Source organism: Erpetoichthys calabaricus, chromosome 13 (assembly GCF_900747795.2).
Source record: "Erpetoichthys calabaricus chromosome 13, fErpCal1.3, whole genome shotgun sequence".
Taxonomy (NCBI): Eukaryota; Metazoa; Chordata; class Cladistia; order Polypteriformes; family Polypteridae; genus Erpetoichthys; species Erpetoichthys calabaricus.
Window position 1 is genome coordinate 97917476 of NC_041406.2, and position 13587 is coordinate 97931062.

The window sequence follows — 13587 nt, forward strand, 5'->3', positions numbered from 1 at the left end:
TAGGTGAAGACAGCTGCCAGCTTATTTGCCATACCAGAGCAGAGGCTGGATGATGAAGTGATTGAATTCTCTGTCCAACGTTTTGTTAATGTTTGTGCTCTTGATGTTTTGTTTTTGACTTTTGCATGAATTTTCACACTGTGTTTCATTGTCTGATCCTTCTTCCAAACCTTTCTGAAGTAGGGAAGTATGGAATAAAAATAAAAAAAAAACAGGTGAGCTTGCCTGCAGTGCGGTCCAGATGAACTATTAAACTTAGATTATTCTGGCATTTATTTCAATTTTTCTTCCCTCTCTACCCCTTGGTGAATGAATTATATAACCTGATTAAAAATGACTCCCCCCCCCCCCCCCCAGAAAAACACAAGATTAAATTTTTTTCTCAGCTATCACTACAAACAACACAGGGTATAAAAAATCTATACATTTTCGGGCGGTGCATTTCTTTAATAGGCACTGCAATGATAAGAACCTAGTAAAAAAATTCTGCTCGAGTTATTTCACTAATAATAAATATCAAATTGTATCCCGAGCCAACATTCTTGAACACATACTATAGTTTGGACTGATAAACAATCAAGTCTATTAAAAAACACTTTTATTAATTTTTGTAAACAAGAAATATAAAATTTCAAAAAAGAAATATTGTGCAAAATAATTCATGAGCTACAAGAGAGGTCAAATGTTGACACTGTGGTAAAACACAATACAGGACACAACCGCAGCACTGCCCTAAATTAAGATATACAAATATTCAGTACATTGCCAATGATATACAGTAGTGTCATGTGCCAAATTAAATATAATCCTGTTTCTCCCCCTTAAGAATTAAACATGTCCTGAGCTGAAGCACTTTTAAAAGCGGTTGATAATCTGACATTTTGAAAACCGGGAGAATAGCTGGCATGCTGTGCAGATACTCCGTTAAATCAGATTTACAGTCGCATTTCCAAAAGCTGACTTTACACAAAGGTTTCACAAAAATCAATGTCACAGGATGTGCAAAAGCTTAAACAAATTATTTATAAATGGGGGGTAGTTAGATACTACAACCAATGACATTACTGTAAAAAAAATCAACAGCAAATAAGCAAAAACAATATTGGCCACGAGTTACATGCATCACTGTACATTGTCATCTTTTTCAGCTAGAACAAAATTTGAACCTAATCTTTGTAACGTCGTTTCAAACCCAAAGAGACCTTTCTTTAAATTGTTCATTTTCCCCTCAGTCATTTCACAGGGATACAGCAAACTTGCCTAACCTCCTGTTTACTTTCCTTTCTCCCCAAGTGCAAAAACAGCAGAACTCCCTGCAACAAGGCACAGGGAGCACTGCTCCTCTAATTCAGTGTTCTGTGTGAAAAGGAAGTCTAAGCTTTCCAGCGTGTCCCACTGGAATTGTCTACTGCTGCATAGCAGTGATGTCAGATAACCTACTGACTTCCATTTGCCAGCTGGGGAGCTTTCTGGCAGATATGTGGCGGCGAGCGTGCTTGGTCAAATGGTCGCTCCTCATAAAGCGCCGGTCACACAATGGACAGACGAACTTCTTTTCTCCAGTATGTGTTCGTCGGTGTCTTGACAGTTCATCTGAACGTGCAAATCTTCGTTCACACCCCTTCCAGCTGCAACTGAATGGTTTTTCTCCTGTGTAACAAAATAATTTTGTTGTGTTAATCACAAAGTATTAGCCATTCACAGAGCAACATTTATGTGTCAAAAAAGTTGAATATTAAACAGTTAAATCTAAATATTAAAAGTATAGAGTGTGAAAAAAAAAAATTGTCATTTAAGTTCATTCCCTAGTTGTCTCTGCTTCGCTTTCTCTGAATTTCCCAATATAAGATTTGCCATTTTTACTGTCCTCTCATGTTTGAACATGCATATTTTTCAGTAAAATTTGTAACGCTCACCAGTAGCCAAGTCTGGCGAGACGAGACTCTAAGAAAGCACAATGCTTACTTTATTAGGCCAGGGCACATGTCCAACTACACAGAGACAAGGAAGAAGAGAATGATCCTATTTATCCATCCACTTCCAAAATCACTTAATAAAATTTGTCATTGTAGGGATCTACAGCCACTCCCAGTGGCATTGGGGCAAGGCAGGAACTGTGAAAATGGAGGGGTGACATTCTGTTGTAGGGTACACTCACACACCTTGATCCTAGCCTTTTGCAATGAAACCCTCTATTGATGTGTTTGACAAATACAGTCCAGCCCTTTTCTGCACCTGCCTATACCATTAAAAGGTCACAAGGAGTCAGAACTTAATCTGGTAGTAATGGGCACAAGTGAGGAATAAGCCCTAAAATGGGAGGCTGTTTTCAAGTTTGACAAGTGTCTGTATAAAATTTCTTCAGTTATTTTAGTTTCTTTCCACACCTCGAAGAATTGATTTTTTTTTTGCTTTGTTTGTAATTTTAAATATGACAGGGTGTATGAATGTGCCTTGTGGTTAACTAGTACCCCATCTAAGGTTGTTTCCTTCTCCAGCTTTTTGTATACCAGAAGTGGAATAAGAAAGAAAAGAAAATGGACAGAGAGGTGGTAATTTAAGTAGAAGATGCCAAATAAATACCTGTGTGAGTTCTCATGTGGGCTTTAAGATGGGAACTTTTGAAGTAGGTCTTTCCACAGCCTGCATGACTGCAGACATGACTACGTGTCCTTGACAGCTCTGAATGAAGGGCAGTCTTTTGTACCGGTACTGTGAATCCCGGTGCAGGTGCAATAGGAGACAGTTTGGTACCGTTCGGAGTTGCTGTTATTCTTTTGGTGACCCCTGACTGTGGAACAACAAGCATGACAGAACCTTTGGGAACTTGGGTGCCCATTAATACCATTGGCTGACACAGAGGTTGCTGCCCAGCTGGATTGTTGGGGATGACGGTTGTAACAAAACGGTTTGTGGCTGGAGGAATAGGAACAAGCTGGCAAATTACTGGAACTGGCAAAACTCCAGCAGGCGACAATGTGCTTGAAGGGACAATGACTGGATTCTGCTGAGAGTTGGTCACCACAGGTGTCAAGACGGGCGCAGATGTTGGTGCCTCTGAGCTCTGGCTTACTTCTGCATAGACAAGTTCATTTGTTTCAGAGTTAGAGACCCCGGGTGTCACAACAGGTACAGATGTAGATGCTGCAAATATCTGGTTTACTTCTGTGCAAATACGTTTATTTTTTTCAGAGTCAGAGTTGTTGTTTTTAACTGGAATTTTAGACGTGAGGCTTATGTCTGTAGGAGATTCTCTTTTTCCCATTGGACAGGAGTGGCAAGTGCAAGGTTGGGCATCTGATGTATGGCGAATGACACTTATCGCCTGAAATGACTGATGTTTCTGCACAGACTCTCCAGATTGCCTTTGCTTCTGGGAAATGTTCATTTCCATTGCCTTTCCAAAATCAGATGCTGGTCTTGTTGAAAATGTCTGCATTGCTGTTGTGGTAGACATCTCAAAGTTTTCAGGACTGTAGGGTGGGGTCAAGCACTGAAAGTAAATAATTGAATGTTATTATTAACCATATCTAAATGGCAAGGCTTTAGTCACTTAAATTTTGAAGTTAGAGCTTGAACAGTAATAATGCCTAACCAGTTTCTGATGTTATTGAATTCATCACTTCACTGTGACGCCAGGCATTTGCAAAACTGTGTATAAATATTGTAGAAAATGTGTTGAAGTATACACAAATATATTCACATTACAATAATACAGGTGTTTTAAATTAACACCCAAAAATAAATGTAGCCATTATCAATTATGAATTTAAAATTTATTCTGCACTGGCTACAATAAAGTAGCTAATTACAAACTTTGAAAATCCACATTTCAAAAGCTAACCAACTTTTAAGTTGAGTAAGAAAAACAGGTAACCAACTAGATCAACTTACAAATGAGGAAATAGAGAAATCAACTGGACCAGACATAAGTGGATCATCTGCTTCTTCTGGGCCATCAGAAGATGGGGTGAGTGGGCGGAATTCAGTTAGTTGCTTGCTACCCATTTTGCAGAGGGATCTCATGGACATCAGTGCCTCTACAGCTTCAATGGCGCCTTGCTCAGCAACAACATTTAAGAGCTTGCTGTTAAATGCATCCATGGCTTCTTTCTGCAAGTGGTCACCAATAAACAAAAAATAGGTGTTAAAAATTGAAACACTATTTACTAATCAAAACTTTCATAGGAAAAAAGCCTTAAAGACCTTTTCATATATTTGTAGTTTGCACAAGTATAACTTTGAGTTTACGTCTACTAAACTGTCAATTTAACTCTGAGAAGTCTACTGCACGAGTCTCCCCACATAAAGCCATAATTTCAGAAGCAAAATATTACAAGTGAATATTTTATTAAATGAGATTAAATAGAAAAATCAAATATAGCTTAAAAATATACATTTGTCTTCAACACATATACTAAAATTGGAGCACAAATGTGCACAGAATAGCCAAAATCATAATCTCAAAGAAGCAAAATTTTAACATCCATTTTGCTCAAAATAAATGTAACATTGTAAGTTTTATTCAGATTGAGTGATGTATTTTTGAGAATCACGTCCACTCACACATACTGTATTTTTTACACACAGATATCACTTTAAAAGTGGTGAAATCATGTTCAGGGATTAATTACTGAACACTCACAGCTCAGATTGTTACCCTCTCCAAATACTTTTCCTGTATCTATACCCATAGTGCAGGCAATTATCTCCCCAGAACAAAATCTAAAAGTGTGATTTTGGTCCAAATCAGTGGGTCTCTTTACAATGGCAATAACTGTAACCAGGTTACATTCCTACTTAGTGATTTGTTTTTGAGTCACTGTGTCCACAAGTTCACAACATTATCAGGTGCGGGTAACTACAGAAAAGACTAGAAATCTCTCTACTGGTATTCCCCATTCATTGATTCCAGAGCAAGGGGAAAAAAAAAAAAAAAAAAACCACGCCAGCATCTTTGGTTCTTTTAAGTGCAAAAGGAAATCTGGGGTAGGAGCCATGACTTTCATTAAAAACTGCCCATCAAAACCTAAGAGCAAATACTAGAAGACTGGGGGATATAAATGACAGGAAATCACAATCTTCCCACAAACTGTATTACCTAACTGTACTGGAGTGTTTCTCAAGTTTTTTTTCTTCAGGGTTTCCAGGAACTGGGCGCAAAACTGAACATGTGGTATGGAAACAGCTGTAAGGAGTACATCAGGTAAACTGATTTGTATTATCTAGGAAATAAAATGAAGTTATGTATTTTAGTACATTCGTATTTGTTATGGTGCTGGAGAGTGGTGACGAGATGCATGTTGGTCAAAAATGCAAGTAAGAATATCACTGTTCTCTGTAGACAAAATAAGCTACTACTACTACGACATCCAAATTGACTGGTATCACTTCAAAAGGGGTGAAATTGTGTTCACAAATGCCTAAAATTTGTTTAAAAAAAAAGAAACATTTTGACACTCTCAAAGTACTTTCCACATATACATGAAGATACATTTATATAGAGAGAAAGAAAACAAATTAGAACAGTATATACCAAAATGGAGAGTGTATGTCATTATAGTCAAATTAGAGTTTGTGTGATACTGAGAGGACAGAAAGATTTGGAAAAAGATGATCCGTTGTGGCAACCCCTAACGGGAGCAGCCGAAAGAAGAAGAAGCGATACTGATCTTACAATTTCTAAAGGGAGGATTCAGTTTCGGATCAGAAATTGATATTAAGCTAATTAATAAATAATAAGTTAGGCAGTATGATTACAATGGTTAACGCTGATGTTTCACACCTCTCCAAGGACCTCGGTTGAGTTCCTAGCCCCGTTCAAAACATCTGCAAGGTTTTTCTCCAGTTCACTGATGTGTATCCCACATCCCAAGGAAGTATGTATTCCAAAACATTCAAATCTTTCTAAATTTTTAATACATTGTGAAGGACAGCCGGGTCCCATGCCTGGCAGGGACACCCCTGCTGCATCTGTTCCGGGGGAGCCACCATGGGCAGCTCAGTACCTTCCCCGGGACGCTTGGTGGCAGCCTCCCTGGTGGACGATGATTCCCCAACCTGGCGCAAGGCTCCATGGGAGATGGAGTCCTCCACAGCCTGGTTGGGGGCTTGGATGGCCACCAGGGGGCGCTGCATGGACTTTCCAGCCCAGCTGGTCGACTCGTCAGCCCCACCCCGAAGGTCAATCAGGACCAGGTAATCAAGCACCTGGAACGCTTCCGGGTGGGGTATAAAAATGGCTCTCTCGAGTGGTGGTGGCTGGCCTGAGTCGGGAGGAGGAGGAGGACTAAGCCTGAGGAGGAGGAGGAGGAGGAGTGGTGGTAAAGGGAAAAGAGAGAGAGAGAAATTGTGAGTGTATTTGGGACTGTGTTGGGCCTGTGGGACACGGGGAAGGCGTGCCCCACAGCCGAAGAAATAATAAAGCGTGTTTTATTTAAGTACGTGCCTCTGCCTGAGTCTGTGCCAGGTCGGGCGCTATATAGCGCCTTTTACAACATATAAATCTCAGAAAACCATACTTGTCTTAATACAGAATAAGAGCAGTAAAAGGAGTGCTAATTAAGTATTGGGATACATTAAAACTAAGAATAACCCCTTGACTGTGAAACTGGTAGGAGTGAAAACCCGTAAACTTGCAGCCATCATAGTCTACCCAGACTGAACATGAGAACCACTCACCTAAATGTTCTCTTGATGTGTACTCCACATACTTATAGCCCCTCTACTTCATTAGTGTTGTTAATCAATTCCAATCCTTGTCAGTCCGAGTGTACTAGGACCCAAAGCCTTTTGTCATTAGGTTTATGTTATTCTTGTATATTTTTCTTTCTTATTAAATATTTATTTATATTAACGTCCTTTGCCATATGTCACCAGTGACATTTAACTGAAATCACCTCACATCTTCAGCTAGTAATTGAGGCAGGGTCAGAGCTCAACAGGTGCCGCTTGTGGTTAGCAGTTAATCATTAAAGGCAACATCCATCACTTGAGAAGCAGACTGGAAACTCTGAGTTAACTACCCATGAACAAACACCTCCGCACCACTTGAGAAAGCAACGCCTGGGGCCTAAAACTGAACATACAGTACATGAATAAATACACAAATACAAAGTGACTTTATCATGGGCATTGGGGGGATTTCTATCCTCCGCAGTGTTGCTAATCAAACTCTGGGCGTTGTCAAAACTGGGTGAAAGGTTTCCAAATCGGTCCAAATCAGGCCAAAAAAAAAAAAAAAAAACAAAAAAAAACTGCCTGTCAGCACTCAGAAAAGTGGGTGGAGTAAAGAAAAATATGCAAGAAAAAAAAATGCCAAGCCTTGTTTTGGACAAGTTAGAGCACTTCTGCTCTGTCCTCGTCCTCCTCCTCCTTGACATCATTTTCTTCTTTTCCATGCTGGATACTCGTATACCACTATTTCTCTTACTATACCCTCATCATTTACTCTTTTTTTATCTCTTTGCTGCGCTATAGACAATGTTTTGGTTTTGTTTTTTCTGTAACTTCCTCCCATATGCACACCAAAGTGGCTCAAGCCAAAACTCAAGATCTACCAGTAAAACCACAGGAAAATGTTTCATCGGAAAGTAGTGATGTGTTAAATGATGGACAAACATGCAAGTAATAATCTCACTGTACCTGAACAAAAAGTAATACTACTACAACTAACACAAACATCCACTATTGGTGAACAGGCATTTTTTTAATAACAGCTCCACTGGAAAAACTATTTGGATAGAATGGTGTATTGTGGGTTCTCTTTGTCAAGGCTTTTATGAAGTCCAAAATGAAGCATTATTACACCCTTACTTACACAAAGACAGGCCATTTTCATAAAAAATGGAAAATATGTTTAAAACAGTGCAATGTCATGTTGAACTCAGAATGCTTGAGTGTTTTTGGTTTTCAAACACGACACTGACAGGAAACAAGATAAACTTTAAACAGATTATACCCAATTAGAAGATACTTTAATGACCTCTTGGGCACAGCCATCAGCAGTGTGTCTGTTTGCAGAGAGAGTGTCGACCTTGCAGAGAGGTTTACTTACCTTGGTAGTGACATTCATGTCTCTGGTGACTCTTCCTACAAAGTCAGTAGATATGGGGGGGGAGGGTCATGAGGTCGCTGGAAAGGGGTGTATGGTGCTTCCGATATTTTTGCAAAAGGACGAAGGTCCAAGTCTTTACAGTCCTGGTGCTTCTTGTTGTACTATATGGCTGCGAGACATGGACGCTATCCAGTGACCTGAGACAAAGACTGGACTCCTTTGGTACTGTGTCACTTCGGAAAATCCTAGGGTACTGTGTCGAATGAGCGGTTGCTCATGGAGTCCCGAGTGAGGCACATTACCTGCATTGTGAGGGAGTGTCAGTTACGGCACTACGGCCATGTAGCGCATTTCCCTAAGGGTGATCCAGCTCGTAACATCCTCATAGAGCTCTGTGTACAGTAGCCTTTTTTTCCCTCTGTGTGATATCTGCACTAGATCCTTCACTCTTCCTCACACATTTAAGATATGTGTGCTAATTAGGCTGAGTGGAGAGTCTAAATGTGTCCAGTGTAGGCAAGTTTGAACATACAGTGTGTGAGTAAGGCTATGGGTTGACTCCTACTCTTGCAAATGATTATTTGGGAATAGGCTGTCCTTGACACTGGAACCCATGGATTAAGCAGGTAATAAAAATGGATGGGTAGTTGCTTATACAACACATCTAAAACTGACAAAATATCCTAAAAATTAGAAAAAGTCACTTTATAATCAAATGCCACCCTCACAGAATAATTGTGTTCTCAATAGGATTCCTGTACTGATCATTAATTGTCTGCAATGAACACCATTTTTGAACACAATGCTTCTTGTAAGTGTATCTGTTACCAAGAAAGCTTGGGCCAAAGATAAATGATTGACTTTACAGTTGTGTCAACTGATCCGAGGCAGCATGTATGTTCTGGGCACTCAAGAAAAGAAAAAAAAGCTGGACAGTGAGCTGCCTCAGATTGGAGGAATATCTGCGGGACAAGACTGGAATGACCCATACGTAGAGATAGTTTGCTGGAAATGAATACTGGATGCCTCTATTCGCGAGGAGTTTTGTTTTTGCCTCCAGAACAACTTCTCCTGTACCTCGGAAGAGGTCACAAATATATAATGTAAACAGATTATATTTCAGAGCAGAGTTTTAGTGGGAGCTGCAAGGAGGTGTGGCCAGTAGGTTACAGGTCATTGTGGGAACTCTAGGACACGGTGATTGACTCCCTCTGCAAGGGAAGCTGTCAAGCTGAAGAAATAGTCTTGCTATGCAATGTTAGCAGATCTGACTGTGAGGTACCAGCATTCTAAAAATGGCAGCAGTTACCAGTGTGGCTAACCAAAATCTCACAAATGGGCAAACTTTGGTCAGACCATGAAGAATGATTTTTGGACACCTTCAAAGAGATTCTGGAAAACCAAAATACAACACAGGGAGTGTAGGTGGTGTGTCGCCCACACTGTCTTTAGCAAGTGTGGAGACACATTGACCTCAACTGGGAATATTGTCAAGAGATGGAAGGAGCATAATGCGGAATTCCTAAGCCCTTTGGAAACAACCTGCTCAAGAAAAGAACTACCAGGAGCAATGGTTGGGCTGGATCAGTCTCTGTGGTTGATGAGGCTGCAAGGGTGGATGAGATCTGCTGAAAGGACTAGATAATGTAAGGGTGTTCTGGCTAACAAGACTCTCCATGTTGGATGAAATGTGTGGACATTATTCCAGTTACCAAGGGATCACATTCTTCAGCTTCCCAAGGGAAACCCTATATCCAGGTACAGAAATGGAGATTGCATCTGGTATCTGAACCAGAGATCCAGAAGAAGTAACAAAAATGTTGTGTTTGACCCAAGTCTTTAGGTTTGTACAATCATTTGAGGGGTCACAGAAATTAAACAATCTTGTCTGTGTTTGGGTGCTTTAAGAGTATGGAGGTTCAAGGGTGTCCACAAAATACATTTCCAGAGGTCTTGTTTATGAGTTAGAGAATAGCAGCTTATGAGATACAGTAGACTAACAAATCAATGCAATGATACCAGTTTTGCAGATGTTGTACCAGACTGTGCTGGTGAAGCAGCAATTATATCATTGAAGGAATATTTTTCTAGATCTACATTGATATTGCCACCTATGATGATGTGCTCTAGGTAGTGACCAAATAAAATGAAACTTCAAGTACAAGCAGATGAAATGAGGATTTTGTGCAGGGTTTCTGAGCTCACTCTCTGTGACAGGATGATGACCTCTGCAGTACAGAGTAGGACTGCTGATTTCCAGATCAAAGAGGTGATCTGTGTATGTAGTTAGAATGCTCCATTAGCATGTGTAACCTATGGCTCACTGGAGAAGACCCAGGACACTCTGGGGGAATTACATCCAGCTATCCTGGACACATCTGAAAACTCTCCAGAAGGTGCTGGAAGAAGTTTTTAAGGCGTGGGTGGTCATCAGACTGAAAATGACAAAGTCTAGTAGCAGTTCAAGATTTGCTAATATCTGGGGCCCACAAAAAAAAAAAAGAAATCCCCCCAGTCACTTTGCAGCAACTATAGCAGACAACTGACAAGTGGAGCAAACAAGTGGATATAATGTGACCCTCCTTAAATGTCAGTCTCCATAAATTTGTGGGATATGTAGCTATTGAAATTAAAAGCTATTCAAAGAAATGTTCCTGCTGCCAGACTGGCTGATCCAGTCCTCTTTAACCCATTTACCACTAGTTGCTGCACCTCATCATTTCCGAGTTTACACGTCTCCAGTTATCTGCAATTAGTGGAAAAAGGTAGCTGTTGAACAGCACGAGCAAAAGCATGAAAGCTAATTACAGACTGTCAAGAGTTTAAAGCATGTGTAGAGTAAAGCAAGTTGTGTTAAAATAATGACAGTTATTTAGCAATGGCCAGTGATGGCTTTATAGATTCTAGTTTTAGTGATGGTGAAGCGAAAAGGTGAAATTTTGAATAAATGGTAAACTCTGATGTCACCTGCAAATGTTCTGGTGTAATAAAAGCTTTGGGAAACTTTCAAAGCTGTCATCACTGATCTCCAAGGCTCAAGGCAGATTTATCCGGTACAGATTATCCCTTGCAGAATGTCAGTCTGTTAATAAGTGACAGCACTTTAGGTGTAACTGTGACTGAGAACAACTGACATGCACAGCAACTTAATACCGCACACAATGCTAATGACAGGGCGCACATATAGTTTGATGTCATGCACAACGAGTTGCCGGTGGCTCTTTTTGCCCTTCTTGTACATAATAACTCAAAAGCCTGACACAGAAATGTACTGACCAACAAAATAAACGCCTTCTGGATAATCCAGAATATGCATCACCAGTGAAAAACACTTCAGCCTACTTGTCAGGTGTTTGCATGCTGTTGACAATGACTTACCTGCCATTTTGTACAGTTTTGTATTTGGAATATTGTACTGTATTAATGCTTGAGGGGAAATTGTCTTTTCACATGACCTTTGGGGGTCAGAGTGCAGGGTCAGCCATTGTACCGCTATCCTGGAGCAATTTTCACGTTAAAATGCCTTGCTCAAGTCCCAAACAGTGCAAGATCTCTTCTGGCAGTAACGGGACTTGAACCTTTTAGATACCAGCGCAGATCTTTAGCCCCACCACTCCACTTGTTTTTAAAATTTGATGGCTATCAATGTAAATTCTAAGCTAGGCATTCCATGCTCTGTCCCTCCTTCTGAAATTGAAGCTTTTGCTATTGTGTACTCTTACACTACTTGTTGTTCTTATGTAGTACATATACAACTTTAGGTAACTTCTAAGCATTGACACTGCATATTCGTTTTTCTTTGGTTTTCTCATAAAACACCTAGGTGGGGCCTAAACAATGGTTTAAACAATGGGACCCCCCTCTCCTAAGTCCACACCAGTCTGCCCTATGCGAATCTGCGTGGCACATTCACACTGATTCTAGGAATATCTCCCTATTCTATTTCTCTATGCGTCACCAAAACGTTTACATCGCCAAAGGACACATTTAAAATAAACAGCACAACACTACGCTACTTTAACAGAAGATGTGTAGAAAAAAATCCATTCCCGTCGCTGCTATCGCCACCCCATTCCTGGCACGCGTCTTCTTCTGAAGATTCGCTCGAACAAGACGATCGGCACGCACGCGCTGCTTCGACACACCCATTGGCGCTCATCCTTCGCGTCTACTCCATCCCGATTGGTCGCTGCTGTGAGTGGGTGGGCATGTGAACTGAGCGTGATCAGACGGTGTTTTTTCGATGCTTTATAACCTTTCACCTACTTTTTTTAAAACGCCACCCTCCACGAAAAAAACATCCTCCGTCATCCTCATTAACTGCTTGCTGAAAGCAGCGACGTGCCGACAGTCGTTGACACTTCAGGTGAGAATAAAAAATCCCCGTCAACCCTCTTCTTATTGAAAAGACGAACAATCCTTAAATCTGTTTGCTACCTATTGCCTCGTTAGATTTAAATATCGAGTGTCTATGCCTGTGTTTGGGCTTTAATACAAGACGTCTATACATCGACACAAAACTAAAAGAGAATTCTTGTTTTACTTTACTGACAACAATAAAAATCATTTTAACGCTAAGTTTTCTCCTACAATCAAGAGGCGTTTAAAGAGTAGAAAATAAATCTCGGCATGTCTAATCAAATTGCTAATAAACTTTTCAGAAATCACTCCCAAACTAGAAAGGCAGCTGTTAACTCATAGATATAATAGAAAAACACTATTCGCATCTGCCAAACGAATGTCAGAAAGAGAATATTTACTATGGCAATCAAGACTTACATCAGATAGCTGATAGAAAGGCGACAAGTTGTAATTCAGCATATCCAGCCGCTTTCAGTGAGCGAAGAAACGATAGCCGCCGCGAATTGCTGCACCTTCTCCGAAATGAATTATCACGTTTCCCCTCTCTTTCTCTTTTGCTCCATTCAAGCCCGTTTCAGAACTTCGCTCGTCAGTGAGGGCTGGCCATTGCATCACAGCCAATCAGACACAAAGGTGTGTGGCATACGGACCAATCGGCTGCCGAGACACGCGTGATCAGCGGCTGACCGGCGGCGTGAAAGCCCTCTGGACTGAGGGTGCTGCACAAACAGCCAGTTGTGCGTGAGCTCATCGCTGCGGCAGGCAGGCAGGCGAGCGAAAAAGGAAAATGTCTCGCTGTGTTCCAGTAGTCACGTATATGTTACTCATCAAGAGTCATCAGTTGTGGCGTACGTGAGAAAAATGGCAGAGTGGCTGCAAAAGCCAAAAAAGCGACGTTACATATCTATATAGATGGGGCTCTAGCAAGTTCGGTGACTTTTTCGGTGTCACATCTGAAATGAACTGTGACCCTTGTGAAAATCCGTCCAAATCCGTTGCCACTAGGCCATAATGCATAAATATGAAGGTAATCGTAGCCGACATTCTTCAAGTGGGGGTTTTGGATGCTGCAGCATAACCCAAATTCAAGGTTTTTTGAACGGATTTAGGGTATTTTGAGGGTGCTGGATTCAAAAATCCCATTAATCCATGAAAATAATGCATTCCCC

At 40.7% G+C, this 13587-nt stretch overlaps 1 protein-coding gene across 2 annotated transcripts; it reads right to left on the reverse strand.

The window, feature by feature from the left end:
* Positions 1-581: 581 nt before the first annotated feature.
* On the reverse strand, positions 582-13003 carry LOC114663517 (Krueppel-like factor 10). Of its 2 annotated transcripts, none has more exons than XM_028817295.2 (4): positions 12836-13003; positions 3895-4113; positions 2584-3493; positions 582-1650 (listed from the first exon to the last, which is right to left on the reverse strand). In XM_028817295.2, exons 1-4 carry the CDS (start codon positions 12875-12877, stop codon positions 1406-1408), a joined length of 1416 nt encoding a protein of 471 aa, XP_028673128.1. In that variant the 5' UTR covers positions 12878-13003; the 3' UTR covers positions 582-1405. The 2 variants fall into 2 exon arrangements, with proteins under 2 accessions (XP_028673128.1, XP_051791703.1); XM_051935743.1 differs by having other exon boundaries at positions 12817-12960.
* Positions 13004-13587: the final 584 nt, after the last annotated feature.